The sequence below is a fragment of the Schistocerca nitens genome, chromosome 3, assembly GCF_023898315.1.
Source record: "Schistocerca nitens isolate TAMUIC-IGC-003100 chromosome 3, iqSchNite1.1, whole genome shotgun sequence".
Classification (NCBI taxonomy): domain Eukaryota; kingdom Metazoa; phylum Arthropoda; class Insecta; order Orthoptera; family Acrididae; genus Schistocerca; species Schistocerca nitens.
This window is the reverse complement of record NC_064616.1, coordinates 899,340,600-899,361,832: the sequence shown is the minus strand read 5'-3', so window position 1 is coordinate 899,361,832 and position 21,233 is coordinate 899,340,600. Positions and strand designations below refer to the sequence as shown.

At 36.6% G+C, this 21,233-nt stretch overlaps 1 protein-coding gene across 2 annotated transcripts in view; it reads right to left on the bottom strand.

Annotated features, from left to right (window-relative positions):
- The window catches only part of LOC126248957 (talin-1), a 288,246-nt gene that overhangs the window by 31,949 nt on the left and 235,064 nt on the right, over positions 1-21,233 (bottom strand). The window contains exons 35-42 of one of the 2 annotated variants that reach the window (XM_049950492.1): positions 18,327-18,555; positions 15,832-15,956; positions 15,522-15,647; positions 10,888-11,004; positions 10,470-10,655; positions 8,618-8,840; positions 2,253-2,377; positions 520-645 (exon numbers count right to left, since the gene is read on the bottom strand). In XM_049950492.1, coding sequence (XP_049806449.1) covers positions 520-645; positions 2,253-2,377; positions 8,618-8,840; positions 10,470-10,655; positions 10,888-11,004; positions 15,522-15,647; positions 15,832-15,956; positions 18,327-18,555 — 1,257 coding nt within the window. Of the gene's footprint in view, positions 1-519; positions 646-2,252; positions 2,378-8,617; positions 8,841-10,469; positions 10,656-10,887; positions 11,005-11,632; positions 13,692-15,521; positions 15,648-15,831; positions 15,957-18,326; positions 18,556-21,233 lie in introns of those variants that run through there. The other variant, XM_049950493.1, reaches the window with a different exon arrangement.

Here is a 21,233-nt window from a genome sequence, read left to right as displayed (position 1 = left end):
TTGTTTTAAACAGATTAGCTGTGTATCTGCGAGGGTGCAGGCTCCAATCTTCAACCAGACATCCTGATTTAGGTTTTCTGTGGTTTTTCAAAAATCACTTCAGGCAAATGTCGGGATGGTTCCTACTATAAGGCCATGGAAGACTACCTGTCCCATTATTCTCAAACTAGACCTGTATGTAAATGCCTGTATATGTGAACAGTGTTGTTTTTTATTTCTTAAATTACAATACTAAGACATTTCCAATACCTCAGTAAAAGTGATCTATGGATGAATAAAGCTGCTGCTTCAACAACTGTTCTAATATTGCGGAAATTTTTCCTGATTTACATAAAAATAAGAGTATTTTAGGCATTGGGATGAAAATTTTAAATAAATTAATGTAACTATTCGCTACATTCAAAAAGACCCAATCAATCAGCAAAATTTTAAAGGTGGAGCCAAATAAAGGCTTCAGGTTAACACAAAAAGTCTAAGACAGCTTCCACCCTACATATACACAGCTGAAAAAAAACTCACTTTTCCTGTTTCAATTAGTTCCCGCTGGGCAGCTGAAGCTGCTTTCACTAGAGCAGAGTTTGCAGCAGCAATTGACTTTGCTGCCTCCAGTATCATCTCATCAAAGTTCAAGTTCTCGTCAGCTTCCTGTAAAACATAATGTTCAGTTCCACAAACATATTAAATCTTATGTGGTACTTCCTATTCATCAAATACATTTTGCAGGCAAAGAAATGTAAATGAAACACATTGGCAAAGAAATGAAAATTCTATGCAAATATGAAATAATTTTGCATCACAACTTATGCTGATAGACATGTGACAAATAATTGGATATTTATTTTTGTAAATGAAATATACAATCAAACTCATATGAATGCATACTAAAAACCTAAACAACAACAGGAAAAAATTGAACATTATTCTTAAAAACAGAAAGCCATATTGCAGACTACAACAAGCTTTTAAAACTATTTGTTGTGTAAGTAACTGCTAGCCTTCAACATGCAGCCTACCTAACAAAACGTAGTAGAGATACAGTGCTGGTTTGTGTATTTGAATTATTTCAGTACCTGTGGCTTGTATTGAAAACAGTATTACATTTGAAGCCAAAGTATGCAAGCAGGAAATACAAAACCCACTTTTAATGCTGACTACACAAATGTAAGTATGTACAGTGAAAAACATTGTCAATTTTGCAATCTAGCTTGTATAAAAATGCCACAACTAGCAAAAGATTTTAATGATATATCCACTGACAAATTATGTGACTGTGAAAAGAAAAGCCTCAAAGCAAACTGTTCTGAAATGGCACTGTAAAGCAATATATTGTAGGCAGCCACAAAAGTAATGCTGAAATAGATACTAAACGAAAAAGAAAGTTGTTATGTGGAAGTGCTACAGCATCATGGTAAACAAGTAAATAAGAAACTCACATAGAGTGGAGAGAAAAGAAAGGCATCAATTGGGCAGCAAAAATGCAAAAACAGAGCACTGAAAATGTTGTATTTTTAAAATAAAGCTACAGTTTACACTGAAAACAATGAAAGAGCAGGTTAGTAATTAACTACATAAACAGTTTAATTTAAACTTACATTACATTTTGTCTTGAGCAGTCACTGACAGACAACTTTTGCGTGCAAAATGAATTATTTTCTATGCTTTAAATGACATGCATTATTAATATCTAAAAATAAAATATTCACATAGAATTCAGCAACAGCAGGGAAAAGGTTTCTACGATAGAAATCAAGCAAATGAATCTCAAATGCTAAAACAAACCACCTTCAGTGAAATTTCCTGTTTCCTAAGTCATATTTCCACTTCAACCACTGAAAGCTATTCAGAAATTTATGAGATGAAACAGTATTAAAATGATTATTACTTGTGTGCAAATTGATAAGTAATCACAGATTTCCAGGATGCACAAAGCATTTGTTAGGAGAAAGTACAGTAGAGAGAACAGAAGCAATGACAGCCACGCTACACTAAATTTCAGAGGAGAAGCTAATCCCTTCCTTCACCGACTGGCAGCCAAGCAGAAAGGTTTTCTGTGCATGTGTCTGAAGATGCTGCTGGACCCCCCTCTGTAATAATATGTTTGATTCCTGGGTGATAATCTGATATTACAACCAAGAATATCAAACATATCTCACAGCGGTGGGGCTCATGGTGAAGTAGTCTCCGGCCCATCACGAAAAACAGCAAGTGAATGAGACAGTTATGTTAGCAGAAATTGTAGAAAGAAAATTCACCTTAACAGATTTCCTGGGTCTAAGGCTAGCCAGTTTTTTGGCAGCAGCATCAATTGAAGCTGCAGCACCTAGGAGTTCATTTTCAGCAATCACAGTTGGATCATCTGGATCCACCCACTCCGTACCTGAAACCGTATGATATTTATTTTACAAAATCTTGAATATCAAGACAGTAGTCTCATAATGTGTGTTTTAAATAGTAGTACAATTAATTGTTTTCATATTTTATATGATTATTCTCCCAATTGATGAAACAGACTGCATTATTTCTAAAGTCACAGTAATAAACAGACTATAGCATGCCTCAGAGAAACAATATCATTTACTGCTTCAATATCAGCATACTTGTAGCACTTTTTCCCATATTCATTATGTCTGCAGATGTCTGCTGCAGTTCACTAATGTCTTTTGCGTGATCTTCTCAAGTTTCATAGTAAAAAGAAAAACTTTTCTAGTGTTCTTATTTCATAACTTTATACCATTTGAGGTCACACATGTGTACAATTAATAATAATAACAATAATAATAATAATAATAACAATAACAATAACAATTATCCAGAAATTATGTTTTCCACACTGCAAAAGTGTGGTAGGGTATGTAATATGAAAGTCAAGTGCACATGTGATATATTCAGGATGTTGTATGCATGCAACAGTTGACACTTCCTGAAAACTCTTAGCATTGTTTAGAGTCTCAGATTTATTTTCTCGTCAACTTTGAAGTCTGATGTAAGAAAGTGTTCCAAAAGAACGATTTTAGCAGTGATCAAATTTTACCATCAACTCAGTCCAATATATGGATCAGATGTTATGAGCAAGCAAACGGTGCATGGCCAGGGTAGGGAAATTTCTGAAGGTCACCAGAAGTTCATGGTGAATAGTGCAGTGAGCAGCATATTATAAATAAACATCAATTTTTAATTACAGAACTCTGCAGTAATTCCCTGCAGATACCTCAGTACATGTTGCACAAAGCTGTTATGAAGTACCTGCTATTACACAAGTTGTGTAATAGGTGCATTTCTGACAACCCAATACTTAAAAATATAAAACAAAATGCAGGCAAGCATGATTCACATTTGTGGCCGTATTGTAGTGATGTTGATAAAATCTTGGACATGACTGTCACAGACAATCAATTGTGCATTGCTCACTTCCTTCCAGAAATCAAGTCAACACCTGAACATCACAGTGATTCTTCATGCAATACCAAATTAAAACCTGATGCCACAGAAGTTGATGTGAACTGGGTTTTGCTCACTGACTTCCTGCATTGAGGTGAAACGATGAACTAACCATCACTAAAAAAAGACTGCAGTAACTGAAATGAACCTTCCACAACCAGAGGCAAAGAATTTCAGTGCAGACAGCATGCTGTACGAATTTCACTGGAAGTAATTTGAACATCCAATCTGTAGTTATGCATAATGTCAGAGCTAAGTATATTTGAACATGGGCAAATTTTTGGTGCTTCTGTGTTGGGTGCTTCCATAATGAAGACAGCTAGCGTGTTTGGCATTTCAAGAGGCACTTTACCAAAGATTTATAGCACATATACGGAAATTGAAAAAACATCATCTATTAGGTCACAATGTGGATGGGTGTATATTGAGTGATCATGACCAACAGTCACAGAAGAGGATTGTACCGAAAAATAAAAGGACAACAGCAGCAAAAGCCCTGCAGAACTGAATGTCACACGCGCAAACCATGTCAGCGCAAAAATAACATGAAGGGAGCTCAATAAGCTGCGAACAGCAGGTCAAGCTGGGGCCCTCTTAGGAACATGGATGCCAAGGAGGGGAAGGAAGCCAGTGTGCACTCCGTGTGCATACCGGGGTGGGGGGTCATTCCGTATGTGTAAATGGTGCTTCCAGATGTCATGAAGAGTACAGGGCGCAGCCAACTGCACATGGTGTCCCATGTCGGTACCAATGACGTGTGTCACATTGCATCGGAGGAGATTCTCTCTGATTTCGGGCAGTTAGGAGAAATGGTAAAGACTTGTCAGTCTTGCTTGTGAGATTAAGGTGGAGCTCACCATCTGCTGCATTGTCGACAGAACTGACTGTGGTCCTTTGGTGCAGAGCCAAGTGGAGGGTCTGAATCAGAGGCTCAGGCGGTTCTGTGACCATGTAGGCTGAAGATTCCTTGACTTATGCCATAGGGTGGTGGGTTTCCAGGTTCTGCTTAATAGGTCAGGAGTCCACTACAAACAGGAAGTGTCTACACGGATAGCGGGAGCTGTGTGGAAGCGACTGGGCAGTTTTTTTAGGTTAGAGGGTCTCAGGAAACCACAGAAAGGGTGTCCGTCTGGAAGGGGGCAGGTAAAACACAGTAAGGTAGTTTTAGAAACGATCGGTATTGTAGTTGTAAATTGTCGTAGCTGAGGTGAGTTGAGAAAGAAACTGAGCTCCAAGCCCTAATAGAAAGCACTGAAGCTCAAATAGTTATAGGTATGGAAAACAGGCTATAACCGGAAATAAGTTCAGCCGAAATTTTTTCAAATGGCCTAACAGTGTTCAGAAAGGATAGATTAAATACAGTTGGTGGTGGAGTATTTATTGCTGTCAGAAGTAGTTTACCTTGCAGTGAAATTGAAGGAGATAGTTCCTGTGAAATAGTATGGGTAGATGTTATACTTGACAATAGGACTAAACTATTAATTGGATCATTTTACCAACCTCCCTGACTAAGAAGATATAGTTTCTGAACAATTCAAAGAAAACTTTAGTCTCATTTCAAATATGTACCCCACTCATACAATTACAGACAGTGGTGACTTCACTCTACCTTCAATATGCTGAAAAAATTATACGTTTAAAGCCGGCGGCAGGCATAAAATGTCATCCCAAATTGTACTGAATGCTTTCTCAGAAAATTATTTCCAACAATTAGTTCATGAGCCCATTCGAAGCGTAAATGGTTGTGAAAGCATACTTGAACTCTTAGCAACAGATAATCATGGACAAATAGGGAGTATCATGACAAATACAGGAATTAGCGACCACTGGCCCTTATCACTAACACATATACAGAGTTCGAACATTATGAATTACCTCAAAGAAGACGATTTATTGACACACAGTCAGCACGGATTCAGAAAACATCGTTCTTGTGAAACACAACTAACTCTTTATACTCATAAAGTAATGAGTGTTAATGACAGGGAATGTCAAATTGATTCCATATTTTTAGATTTCCAGAAAGTTTTTGACCTCTTTCACTACTGAAGTCATTTTCCAAAATTTTGAGAATGTGATGTTTTCTCAGATAGTATACCAGCTGGGCAACAAAAATATCCTCAGTAAATCACAGTTCGAATTTCCAAAAAGTCACTCGACAGAGAATGCCATTTACATGTTCATGCACCAAATTTCACAAGCATTAAATAAGAAAACAGTGGCAGTTGGTATTTTCTTTGACCTGTGTGAATTAATATTCTCTTACATAAAATGAAGTTTTATGGGCTTGAAAGTACAGCCAACCAATGGGTAATGTCATACCTCAGCAAAAGAATGCAGAAAGCTGTACAATGACCTTCCCTCTAATATACAACATGTGGATTTTTTTTCCTCTCCAGATGGCACTACTATTGTAATCAGTCCAAACATACATAAGGAACAGAATAAATGGTAAACAATTTTTTGAACATATCATTGACTAGTTTTCTGTGAATTATTTTTTTTTTAAAAAAAAAAAAAAGAAACACAGGATACTCAATGGTACCAACCTCCTAGCAGTGGTAAATGCAGCACGTGGTAAAGAAATATTAAATAGGGTGGAAACTTCAAAATTCTTAGGTGCTGCCCATACTGATGAGGGTTTAAACTGAAATAACATTTTGGAACATCTAAGACAACTTAGTTCAACCACATTTGCCCTTACAATCATTACAAGTCTTGGAGGGACACAAATCTGTAAGTTGACATAGGTTGCATATTTTCATTCAATAATATCATATGGAATAATGTTCTGGGGTAACTAATGTTTAAGAAAGAAAGTTTTCATTACTAAGAAATGTGCTGTAAGGATTACATGTGGTGCTCACCTGCAATCTTCTTGCAGCTATCTGTTTAAGAAGTTAGGCATTCTGACTACTGCTTCACAGTATATTTACTCCCTCATAAAGTTTGTTGTAAATAACCCACTGCAGTTCAAAAGGAACAATGACGTATGTAGTTACAACACCAGAAGAAATAAATGACATCCATTAGGCCACATTAAGGTTGTCTTTAGCACTAAAAAGGTGATAATGCTGCAGTTCAGTAGTATAAATTGTCTAACAAACAGCAAAATAAAATTTGGAAACAAACTGAAAAGTTACTCCCTGACAACTCTTTCTGTTCTGTGGAAGAATTTCTATTATTGTAACAGGTAGTGGGTAGGAGTTACTATCTCATATCTGTACGTTTTATACTAAAAAAAAGGCTTTTCAAGACCTGGCTATGTAGGGTGTGTGTGTGTGTGTGTGTGTGTGTGTGTGTGTGTGTGTGTGTGAAGAGAGAAGTGGGGAGAGGGACAGAGAAGAGAGAGGGGGGAAGAGGGGAAGGAAGGAAGGAAGGAAGGAAGGAAGGAGGGAGGGAGGGAGGGAGGGAGGGGGGGGAGGGGGAGAGAGAGAGAGAGAGAGAGAGAGAGAGAGAGAGAGAGAGAGATTCCAAACAAAGTTCCTAGCAGACTAAAACTTTGTGCTGGGCTGAGACTCAGACCCAGAACTTTGGCATTGTTTTGAGTTTGAATCCCAATCTAACACCCAGTTTCAATCTGTTACCAAGTTTGGGTTGGGTTGTTTTGGGGGAGGAGACCAGACAGTGAGGTCATCGGTCTCATCGGATTAGGGAAGGAAGTCGGCTGTGCCCTTTCAAAGGAACCATCTCGACATTTGCCTGGAGCAATTTAGGGAAATCACGGAAAACCTAAATCAGGATGGCCGGATGCGAGATTAAACAGTTGTCCTCCCTCATGCAAGTCCAGTGTGCTAGCCACTGAGTCACCTCACTCGGTGTTACCAAGTTTCACAGAGGGCACATTCTGCTGCAGGGCAAAATATTCTTTCTGGAAACTTCAATCATGTCACAATTTTTTAAATGAAACTAATGAAAAAGTTACTCATAATACTGAGAAGTTAAGAGTGAAAGTTCAGAAAGCTTACCAATACTTGGTGTTATTGAATTGAATTGAACTGAATTGTTTACAGAAAACTGAACAATGAAACAAGACCAAGTGTGTGAACATCAATAGATATTTATATGTTTGATCAAGTCATCATCCAGCAAAAGAGCAAGATATGCCAAATTGTGGGTATTTCAATTAATGACAAAAATAACCCAGAACTGGAGTCCAGCTGCTTGAAGAAAATTTTGCTCCTGCTGCTGTTATACACAGTAGGAATTTTTATGCTTGGTTTGTGTAGTACAGTTAAAATGTGGAAACACATAGGAAACCCAAGTTTTTCAGCATAAATTGTAATTGATCTACATGGATCAAGCACCTTATTTTCACTTCTCTTGTACACAGTACAACTTACGTAATAACAATAAAGGCAGACAATTCTAGAAGTGCTACAGGTGAGTGAAATATACACTTGCACAGTTTACTAAGTTAGCAGAGCCAACAAACCATCAAGAATGGAGATAAGGCAGCAGTTTTAATAATAAATGGAACAATTACTGAAGCCAGGGGACTAAATAATGGCCTATTTATTAGTGATAAAAGTTACAATGATACTCTATTTATTAGTAATAAAAGTTAGAAAAAAATGTCACAGGAAATACAAAATTACAGTTAAGTGACAGCATGACATTAGATGGTTCCCTGATGCAGTATATTTTGTGTGAAGTAGGAGGGTGTGATGATTTTATAACCTGCAAAACATGTAAGAGATGAACTACTGAATACAACAGTGCAGTGTTTCATTTTAACCCTTTTCTTTTAAAGTTTATTGTGTCATTGCAAGAATGAGTGAGCGTGATCTGAACTTAGTCTCTACATATTACAAACACAGGTCATACATTTCCAGTTTCTTCTACACTTGTAAATAAAGGAAAAAGCAGAGGAGATGGCACTAACAACATCAACCAAAACATTATGTAGATAAAGGACAGAAATAAAATGTGCAACAAAGACAGCAGAAAATGGAGATCTTTTCATGAGAGGGATTTCTTAAAACAGCACATTGGTTAGCAATGACTGTGATTGTATGATTAGTAATTAGCAATAAGTTAGTTGACAAAGGAAACAAGTAAACATAGTTTAAGGATTGTCCTCTCAGCCAACACAATCCAAAGTTTTTTTTCCCCCCTTCCAACTGATTTCCCACCACCACCATTCATAAACATGTGAAATACTGCTTTCTAAACTGACCTTTCAGTAACTCAGCTGCAGCAACCAATTCAGCCACACACTGAGCTATCCTCCGAGAAATTGGCGGCAGACCTGTGCGTGCTGCCTCTTGTGCACCAGCTCCTGGTCGACTGGCAATATGTAGAATAGTCTGCAGCAACTCACGGTACTGGACTGCCACATCATGTCCAGCACGTATTGTGCGCGACCTGAGTTCAGCTGTTTCTGCTGCATTTGCTGTTGCCTGAATTAAATAAATAAAGTATTATGTGACTTATTTCTACTGATAGTAATATAGCTGCATCGTTAGACAACAAAGTAAAATTGATTTAAAACTAAACTACAAAATATCTAGTCTGTATACCCATTTTTATTAGACAGATGTACAATTAATGTGACCAAATAAGCTTCATGAATTTGATTATAAATAATTTCACAAAAGTTAACACAGTTTAATGAACAAAAAGAACATTTTGCAGGTGAGAGATGAGATAGTTGAGGTTAAAGATTGAAAACAGCCTGGTTTTTTTAAGTATCTGTTTGAGAAGAAAAACACCTGTTTCCAGGAAACATATGGCATGTTAAGGGTCTGGCTGCACAACACAATCATATTTTGATTGTAATATTTTTAATCAGTACAGAGACATAATCTAAAAACTTGGAAATGTGTGAAGAAGACATTGAACCACCTCATGGTCTGTCAGGAAACCAGGCACTAACATTACACATCTGCATTCATATTTATATGCCACACGCCTTGTGTTGTGTGCAGCAGAGGGCATTTTTACACTGTCTTTTAATTCTACTCACTGAGGGTGCATGGGAAAACAATTGCTTGTACAGTGCTTTACCACCTTTATTTTTACACTGTGGACTCTGTGTGATGTCGCAAGCTATGATAAATTCTTAGAAACTTCTATGAAAAAAAGTTCTCTAAAATTTAAGACCAGCATTTCATGTGCTGTGTGAACCTTTTCTAGCAGGGTAGAACACTGAAACTAGCTTTAATAAATTCAAGTTAATACGGATCCCCAGATAAGCATTCAATACTCAAGGATGGGTTGGTTGCATGTGTATCTAGTAAGCTACTGCTTTTGTGGGAGAAACAATCTTCTCAACAGTAACCTGTCTTGCTTTAAAGGTTTCGCATCTCATGAGTACTATTACGAATGAAAAAGTAACGAAACATGGACTGATTTTCAATCCTTTGTGACATTTGCAGATTTCTTTTGGATTCTCTGTTACAACTGGTGCAATGTTACAACAAAGATAACTGATTCTACCACTTCTAGTGGGTTTTAATTGGCTAATAAAAATTCAAAAATACTGTCGACAAATAAAGAGTTTTTAGTATAACTCAAAAAGTAAGTTACAGCCTTGGCAGTTAACTGATGTGAAAGTGCTTCGGTTCATAACATTATGAGTGAAGTCTGGAGCCATTACAAGATAGACATAAATTGATCCTCCACAGATAGTGTTGAATAAAGCATATAGTTTAGAGGAAAATTTCTGTCTCAGATTTTAACATCAAACTCTCTGACTGTTCAAATGACTAAGCACTATGGGTCTTAACATCTGAGGTCATCAGTCCCCTAGACTTAGAACTACTTAAACCTAGCTAATCTAAGGACATCACACACATCCCTGCCCAAAGTAGGATTGGAGCCTGCGACCGTAGCAGCAGCGCAGTTCCGAACTAAAGCGCCTGAAACTGCTCGCCACAGCGGCCGGCTCTCTGACTATTGATTTAAAATAGTAATAGTAGTAGTAGTAGTAGTAGTAGTAGTAGTAGTAGTAGTGACAACAACAACAACAACAACAAAGTAACTGGAACACACACAAGCGAGAGGTGGGTAGATTAGCATATCCATACCTTGCAGATTGTGAGCATATCTGAAATGGCTTTACGGCCAACATTAGCAGCTACAATGATGTCATCCTGCTTGCAGCTATTGCCAGCAGCTACAGCTTTTGCTGTGGCAACTGTAATCGATTTTGTACAACGGACTAAATCCTCTGGAGTTGCTGAAGTCTTTGGCTGGTCAGGAGAATTAAGAGCCTGTGCAAATAATGAGGATAACTTACAATGAAGCTTGGATGAGAAAGTAAACAGTTACAAATGTTGAGTTGGCAGAGTCATCACTACATTCATGTAATTATAAATGTATATTATATATTGCGTGCTACAAGGCAACTGTGGTGTTTGGCCAAGAAACAAAGCCTTTATACAAACTATAAAAAATGATGTGAAGTGTAATGCTGAAGAGTTAATGCTACACTGCAAGACATACTCTTATCTCTTGCGCTATGGCCTGTATAGTCGACTCCAAAGCTCGGGTGCCCCGTGTATGTTCATCTTCAACTGCTTTAACAGTCTTCAGTAAAGATGTCACATTTGTCACCATCACCTATAAAAGAAAAAGTTAGTCAGGTTAACACCCAAGACGTATAAACAAGAATAAATCTAAGCTTGGGTTACAAGAACAGAATGTTAAGTAACTCTGACACCTACAAATAAATACAGGCAACACTTATCAACACAACAGATTATATGTTACTTAACAGTTAATATTCTACAGCATACACAATACCACAAAGTCTTTGGTTAGCCATGCATTCCTTCTCCGTCAGGCTGGAGTAACACACAAAACACATCACCAAATTTCGTTAAAAATACAATGGCATGCTGCATGTTCAGTAATGAAGTAAATTGATTACCTACCATTTAAAAATTAAAAATTTTGATTTTTAAGTGTAACAAAACATCCACTGCATACCATTATTTCAGTTTTTTATGCTTGTAAATACCACAAACAAGTCATTATCTTTGTGCAAGTGACACTGTCCTCTTCACACTTCAATAGGAAACATCATATACCTCAAATTTATCAAGTACTTCTAGAAAAAAATAAACAAACAACAGTTTTGGAATTGCGAATTGAGAAAGTCTATATATTTTGACTGATCCATATATCACAATATGGAATATATTTCCTGTTGATTGCAAGCAACAACATAACATTAATTGAAGGCAGTACATTGTGAATAGTGCACAACAGTACAAAATTCAAAATATAATAGAATTTTAATAAAATTCTGACAATTATAATCACTCACAAAGCACCTACTTTTACACATTTGCTGCTATGTACAAAAGTCAGCACAAATACTAACTGTTATTTAATGTTTGGTATTGTGTATCATTTTCCTATAACAAAATGAGTAATGTCATCCCCACAGAGATTGATGTCACATAAATGCCTTTCACCAAATTAAAACAAACAAACAAACAAAAGATAATGATTACATATGTCATCTCGTCAACAAAAGTGTTTAACTGGACGAAAAGCCCGTTCCTGCAAACTATTTTTTCATTAAAACACCATGTAAAACTCAATACCATGCACATTAATTTTGTTATTGAGCACTTGATTTTAATATATAAATCAAACTAAAAGAAAAACCGAACAAGCAAGCACCAGGCTTTAATCATTTTGGCACACCAGGTAGATTAATTTTATATAATGTTTAGCAGTGAAAGGTGACATGACAGCAACTCTAGTGGTCTACAAAATATTTTAAGTTACTTTAATTTTCTCACTGAAGTATATGCAATCACACTAAAACTTGTGCCATGCATATCAGGTAATGGTCAGACTAATGATACAGCAATGGGGCATGTACAATTTGCACAGTGATTTCATTTATATAAAATATATATTTCCAACATAGGGGATATATCACTTGAAATAGCAAAATAACAACCAAGATAAATAAATTTCATACATAAATGGTCTGACATTTTTGTAGGAGATAATTTACTCCACAGAAAACTGAAGCATATATCACTGTGTGACAGCTCACATTAACCTATTACTAATATAAATAGAGTACACTTTTATGAGGCCTATCTGTTTATATTTCTTCCTTTTCTTTCTTTTTTCTTGGTAATAAAACTGCATGGACTTCAATCTGCAATAGTCTACTTGCTTCTAGATACATGTGCAGGTAAGGTTTGAATTTTGTACTTTCAGCTACTATGAGAGAGGAAAAAATTACACTATGAACCATTCTCATTGCCCTAATACTGGACAACAGGCACATGTACCACTTCAGATGAGAGTGTCAGTTTTCAAAGTTGGTTTTCATACACTACTCCAAGAGATCCCCGACAAGTCAGAGTGTAACATTGTTCATCTCTGCTGCTGTACTATGTGGTTCGCAGAAGCACAAGTTTTAGCACATATGTTCTGTGGCTTTGGATGGTCACATTCTTAAATTGACAAAAAATTACATTCAGTGACTGAAGAACTGTCACAGTAATTCACAATTCATTAAACTGCAAACATATCATCCAGTTTTATCAGTCATCATTGGGTAGAGATGCTGCAGGTTATTGTTTACCTTCGTTCATAAAGTATCGGTCTTACAAACATAATTAAGAAATTGACACCATTTGTCAGATATTTTACCATGGAGGTGAACAATATATTTACTGTAACAAATAACTGTTATCAGCAAAATTAACAAAATTTTAATCTCATATCTCTTAAAAATGTTACACATGAACAAAGTTCTTTCTTAAGAAGCGGGATGTGTATCAAAATCAACCATGAAAAAATAAAAATGGGGAAAAGTGTACACAATAGACTGCATAACCAATCATGTCAACAATAGTAAAAATACATTTTTTCATCTACAGCCACACACTGAATAGTGTCATAATTTCCCAAAAGGCAACAGATCATTTATGGCATTTTAGCAGACAACTCTGATATATTTTCTAATAAAAAGTTCTGAAACTGGTAACTGTATTTATTTTGATTTTCTAATATGACATTTATGAGATGTGGCTGCTATTTAAATCAAGTTTAAATAAGAAAAAATAAATATATTTGAAATATCAAAATGAACATTTAAGTCACAATGTGATTCTGGTCTCCAAGAAAATCTCTGCAACCAAAAGTTTTTAAGCAGCTACTAATTGTACTAAATCAGTGGTGGGGGTCTCTGACTGATGCAGATTCTCGACGCTAAGCAGGCGGATTAGTTCCTCTTCTTGATCAGACACGAGCCAATCCGTGTCCGAATCCACCTGCCGGATCAACAAAACATAAAATATGCATCCTCTTTCGTTCTTTTTTTTTTTTTTTTTTTTTTTTTTTTTTGCACAAAAGGTGTCCACACTAACGTCTGTACTACTGAGAATTGCAAAAGGATGAGAGAAAATATGGTGACATTCAAGTACTGTAATGCCAATTAATTTGCACACAATTTCTTCAAACGGGTGACAGAATGCAAGTGCTCCATCTGCTTGTGATGTTCCTGATATAGCACGTGGTATATGAACACAAGTAAATATGAATTTAGGGAAACAAAGACATATTTTGTGATAACTGTTAGCTAGCAGAAACAATCAGCTAACTATTTACACACAGAGCAAAGGACAGTCTTTTGACAAAAACACATAGTTGCAAGTTCTTCCTCATAGACGAATTGGCAGCAATTAGAAAAGATCTGACAAAACCACAATAGGTCACATTGGACAAGTTGCCACAGACCATTTACACATCATGTCTATGGTGAACATCTGTGCTGCTCATACTACAGTAAAATACAATCCCTGAACACTCAGAGTAAAGCTGACTGTAATTCTGTTGTTTGGAAACAGAAAAATCACTGAGTGCAGTTTAAGTGAACATTTACCAAAAGAACATTGAGGCAGACTCTCTACCTAAAGCACAAATCAATAATTTATAAAGAACAACAAAAAATTCAAGGCCTTAATTTGCGACTGAGGGCATCAATCTATAATTGACAATGTTATAAGTCAGTCATTCTGTGCCAGAAGAACAGACAGTGATATTTAGACTAACTCCCAAAATAAAATGACTACAATTCAAACGTGATGATTTTATCAAATTGTTAAAGTTTTCCTATCAGTCATTTCAGAAAGAAAATGTACAAACTCTTAATTTACTGTCCTTCAGAAACTTATATTCTAATATAGGGTAGTTCTGTAAAAATAGTAAGTTTCAAAGATTATAACTTCTTTTATTTCACAGTTCATACCATATGATTTCTCACTGTTACTCAGTACAAAATGACAATACAATATCATTACCACATTTCTTGCATTAATATTATATGCCTCTTAATGTGTTGTAGGGCTCCCTTCACCTTTGGTTTCTACTATGGTATTTGTTTGCACCATTTCCTTGTATTAAACCCCTCATTCTATTCCTGCTATCTACAGAAGAATGAATTCACAAGTTTGAAACACTGAGATTCTCAGTTTACATCAATGTGTATTCATTACCCCATTACCCCACTTTCTTTCATGGGGCAGCATTCCTTCAACCCCTCTTCATATTTATGTTTTTCATGATTTACAATTTTTGTTTTCTTATGAACAGAACAAACACACAGTATAAATAGCACACATTTTAACTGGATTTAATTCTGAATTTCTATTTGGGCATTTCTACAAAAAAATGCTCTTTGTTACTATACCGGAAAATTAACTTCTAAATACTATTACACACACACACACACACACACACACACACACACACACACACACACACACACACAGAGAGAGAGAGAGAGAGAGAGAGAGAGAGAGAGAGAGAGAATATGGTTATGGTAGAGTGGTAGAGGCATTCTGCATCTGGCTGCTTAGAAATGATGGAACTTCACTGCTGTCAGTACTTTAAAAAAAAAAAAAAAGAGGGGCGGGGGGGGCATTCTTTGAAGATGTAAAAGTTCTGTATTAGATTAGCTACACATTAAACAGTCCTTACAATTTTTACTGACATATATTCACATGAAACGTAACACAGGCAACAGCATATCTGAACAGCTTAATAATAAGGTTTCCCCTTTCTCAGTTTCATGAGAGAGTAGCTAGTTATCAATAACATACCTTGGCTGATTCCTTCAGGTGATTCATGGATGGATCATTGATGCTCTTCCCTGATGCAGCCTTTGTAGCCTGTATCAGATCGCCAAGAGCTGATGCAACATCTTTTACAGCATTAATTAGCATTACCTACAGAAAAAAGTGGGATTACAAATAGTAAACTTGATGTGCACCACTAAATGTAAAATATTCTTTCTAAAAATTTTATCTGAAATAGTAGCTCTCTGAAAACTACCACAAACTTGCATATGTAAGTGATCTACTCTGATTTTTCAGTTAAATATTGCTACAAACTTTAAAATAATCTTTTCACCTGAGCTTCTGGGTTATTGGATCCAAGAGAGGCTGCACCAAGTTTCACAACTTCTGACAGCTGTACAATTGTTGCAACAGCATTCTGAGCAGCAACAGCTAACTGCTCTTGAGAGGATGCTGCACCTAAAATGACAGAGTAACTATGTATTATTTAAAATGTGTAACTGATCAATTTATATCCATTTAAACGTTAAAGAGACGTCAATGACTTGCCGTCCTGGTAGACCTGAGCTAGGACACACAATGTAACACAGGTAAAAATATTAAAAATGTTCAAAAACATGTGCAGATGTGTGTACTTTCCTGATATTTACAAACTATCCCCTTTGTTGCCAACTCAACATGACTAGTAATCATCCTTTCCCTTCTCACTTTACTGTTATTCAATTTCTGAAAGTCATTTGTGACAGTTCTGCACTGTTGTTTAGCGAAAAAAATACAATCTTATAAAGAATTGGACCACATTTGTGACTGGTTTCAGGACTTCCTTGCAGATAGAACACAACACATTGCTTTTAATGGAACAAAACTGACAAATGTAAAAAGTTCTAGGGGACTGCTGACCTTCAGATGTTATGTCCGATAGTGTTCAGAGCCATTTGAACAGATGTAAAGATAATTTTAGAAGTACCTTGAGGAAGTGGGCTACAACTGTTAATGCTTACAATACATTCCAATGAACTTGTGTATAACGTCAGAAGTTCCATGAGTCTGTTTGCAGATGATGAAGTTATCTGTAAGAAGGCAGCAATGATAGATGAATCTACCTAGTGAATTGCAAAGAAGACCTGCAGAAGAGTGACGATTCAGGCTATGTCTGGCAGTTGGCCCGGAATATAAATGAATAATGTATTTGCACATAAATGAGGGAAGAAATTTGCTACTGTACGATTATAATATTGGCAACAAATCACTGGAAAAATTAACTACCATAAAATACCTAGGCATAATCATCCAGAGCAACTAAAGCAGAAGGACCACATAAAACAAATTATGGGAAAAGCAAATGCACAGCTGAGATTCATTGGAAGAATCTTAAGGAAACATTATTCATCCATGAAAAAAGTGGCTTACAAAACACTTGTTCGACCAATTCTTGACTACTGCTCATCAGCCTAGGACCCTTACCTGCTCATCAGCCTAGGACCCTTACCAGGAAGGATTAACATGGGAGCTAGACAAGATACAACAAAGAGTGGTACACTTCTTTACACGGTCATATTTAGTCAGTGTGACAGCATTATGGGTACGCTCAACAAACTCTAGTTGCAGACACTACAATTGTGTCAGTACCACCATACTGTTAGATAAACTAAGGAAGCACGGGATGGGGGAACTAGATACTCTTAATTATTTAGTATACCACAGTACATGAACCCAACAAATGAATAATATTTCTAAACATATTATTTAAAATGTCCTCAGTTGCTCTATGTTTATTGGTATTGAATATACTGTAATTATTCTTTGCATATGAAAAAATAACTAATTCTCAATGTACATTAAGTGGAAAATCATTAGCATCATCATGAGAAACAACGGAAAACCCAACATTCAAACTTGTAGAACTCCAATCAATCATTCCCCCAACCCCTCGAAAAAATTTGGAAAAAAGTACCCTCCTACTACTGATGCATTTTGGAGAACAAGTGTCTGCATTATTATTATTATTATTATTATTATTATTATTATTAAGAATGACACAAGCGACCTATTAGCTACACAATTAAGGTCATAAAAGTCAAGTTTTGTATCAAAATGTGGTTATTTACACAGCTGAATGCTTTGGATAGGTCACAGAAAATATCACTTGTGGCTGTTTTACAATTTCATCCTTGTAAAATCTGATGCGTGAATGTACATTTGGCATTACTAATTGCAAAACCCATCTGAAATTAAAACTGTGATTTGCTAACATCATTATTGTTTGCATGATGAGAAACTATTTCAGAGAACACATACATAACTTTCTCGAAAATTCTAGAAAATTATGTCAATATTAAAATAACTTAGTAATTATTAACCTCACTACTAACACCTTTGTGATAAAGGGTATAACAAATGCATATTATAGTTCCTCTGTAAAAGTGCCCTGACTTGTTGGTGCTTATATATTTCAGAGAGGGTGATACTTGTAACTTGAAATATTTGTTTTTAGTTAAATGGTTCGTGGCAGACATAGTACTTATATATCTCTCTCTCTGTGTGTGTGTGTGTGTGTGTGTGTGTGTGTGTGTGTGTGTTTTTTTTTTTTGGGGGGGGGGGGGGGGGTGCACACAAAAAACATATGCTTGACTTCATACTCTGCTCACATCATCCATTAAATTTTTACACTCTGAATCTATTTACTTATTTATTTTAATCTCACAAGTGCTGACAACGATCTTACAATTCATCAGCAATGCTATCAGTCCTTGATATGATAGCATTTTCAAAGTTCACAAAAAACAGCAAGTTATAACATGTTAGAGAATGTCATACTCAATAACCAACCTGCAACAAGTGTTTTTGTGTCTTCAACCAGAGCTTTTGCGGTCTTGAGTATGTTCTCACGGTGGTCAGAGAATGATTCATCTTCATTGTCAGCATGCAATGTACCAGCAGTGGCAAACATAATAGTTGTATCAAGATCACCAATGATCCCAGAAACTGTGCTGGCAGCATTGATACAAGCCTGGGTGCCTCGAGAACCAGCCTGAAGTGCTGCCAGAACGGCAGAAACCTGTAACACATGCAAGTAATAATATGTACAATTTTCATGGTTCTCATTAGCAATTTCTCCCTCCAAGAACTGTCTGCTTTTCACTGGTCTACAATTTTCATTATATGAAATGAAGCTATCTGGACTTGCAGATGAGACCTGTGGCCTTTGTAGTGGATTAGATTATGAAAGTCAGTGTCTCAGTCCCATTTTACTTTATTAAAAGCCATCAACAGATTTAACACTGTGAAACTATAAACAAAAACAAACAAGAAGATGGACTTCTTAAATGTGTGAATAGTGAGAACAACTTATCTAATGATTACAAGTAGAAGAACAACAGCACAGAGTGCATATTAATGATAAAGTAAAAATTATAATGATGTACATGCATTGACTAAGTGCCTATGTGTCACTGCTGTAACATTTAGGTTACTTGTTCACTTTATTCACACACTGAATAAGCCTTTTGTCTTGTTCTGTAAATCTATTTATATTTTGTTGTTTATAGTTTATCATTTTTATATCTGACGATGGTTGCACACTGACTTTTATAACCTAATTTCCGTTGCATTTAACTGTAGTAACAGATAGCACCCATCCCCAGAAATCATATGAAAAGTTTGGAACACATTCAAAATAATGCCTCATCTTTGGACAAGCTAAAAAGGGGAAGGTAAACTGTGTTCACTGAGAAATTCCTTGTACAGAACTTAACATTTCTTCAATAAGTTTCTTTTTACAAATGTTTGGCATAGCAGAAACTGCAAGTGTGTATACACAATACTTTCAGACAAAATTACGTTCCAGAAGAAAAGTTTCAATACTAGCAGAGAAAACACACCACCACGTCAATTGCAGTACACATTTTCAAAGATCACAAATGAAGAAATAAACAATACTTATTGACATTACATACAGTAATTTACAGTTCCCAGAATGCCAGAATAAGGTTTTCACTCTGCAGTGGAGTGTACACTGTTATGAAAATTCCTGGCAGATGCACCTATGTGCCTGACCATTACTCGAGTTCGGAATCTTAACCTTCTGTGGGCAAGTGCTCTACCGTCTGAACTACCCAAGTATGACTTATGACCCATCCTCACAGCTTTACTTCCACCAGTAGCTCGCCTCCTACCATCCAGACTTCACAGAATATATCCTGTGAAAGCTCTAAGACTAGCACTCTTGGAAGAAAGGATATTGCAGAGACATAGAGCCAGTCTTACAAGTTTTGCAACAAAGATTCTGTGAAGTTTGGATGGAAGGAGATGAGGTACTGGTTGAAGTAAAGCTGTGAGGACAGGTCATGAGTCATACTTGAGTAGCTCAGGCAACTGAGCACTTGCTTGCGAAAGACAAAGGTCCGAGTGTGAGTCTGGGTCCGGCATACAGTTTTAATCTGCCATGAAGCATAATTTTCAAATAGTTGCAGGTAAGACATCTAGCTACAAATACTCTCTGTAAATCAGGAGGGTAATAAGAGGAAATGATAGAGAACAATGTCCTGTTGACATCCAGGTCACTAAGAGATGGAGTGTTATTTTTGACTGGATGAGGATCAGAGAAGAAATCACAACAGCTTTGTAGAAGAGAGTATGTATTTCAGCCCTCAAAATGTTTCTACTAACATATTAACAATGCATATCATTTGTACACACTGCAAAGATTCACAAAGATCAAAATCACATTATTTTTATATCTGCTTAAGAGAGCAAAAGTAGATAATTCCACTTGTAAAGACAAAGAAGAGAGTGGAGCAGCAGAAAGTGTACATTGAAGGCTGAATTTATACCATCAGACTTGTGGAAGAAAATCTTCCACACAGTCCTGAAAATGTGGTAACTATTTCACTGTCAGCTTAACAGCTAGTACATCAAGATTACTGACTAGAATAATATATACACAGAGGTCAAAAGTCATGAGTATCTCCTAATATTTTGTTGGACCACATCAAGGTGCTCCATTACGACAGGCAATGGCGTAATGCAGCACCTCGATGTGGCATGGACTCAGCAAGTCATTTGAATTTGCCTGCAGAAACATTGGGGGTCCTGCTGCCTCTACAACCTCCCTTAATTGAGAAAGTGTTCCCGGTGCAGGAATTTGTACACAAACTGACCTTTTGATTTTCTCTCATAAATTTCAATGGGATTCATTTTGGGTGATCTGGGTGGCCAAATCAGTTGCTCCAATTGTCCAGAATATTCTTCAAACCAATCGTGAACAGTTGTGGCCCAGTGATTTGGCACATTGTCATCTATAAAAATTCCATCATTGTCTGGGATCATTAAGTCCACGAATGGCTGCAAATGGTTTCCAAGTAGCCGAAAATAACCATTTCCAGTCAGTTCAGATGGATCCGAGGACCCAGTCCATTCCATGTAAATACAGCCCACACCATTATGGAGCCGTCATCAGCTTGCGTAGTGCCTAGATGACAACTTGAGTCCAAGGCTTCGTGGGGTAAGTGCCACCTTCGAAACCTACCATCAGCTCATACCAACTGAAACTGGGACTCATCTCACCAGGCCATAGTTTTCTAGACATCTAGGGTCGAACTGATATAGTCAAAAGCCCAGAGAAGCACTGCAGGCGATGATCATGCTGTTCACAAAGGCTCTCCTGTGGGTCATCTGCTGCCATAGCTCATTAAAGCCAAATGTAGATGCAGTGCCCTAATGGATATGTTTGTCATA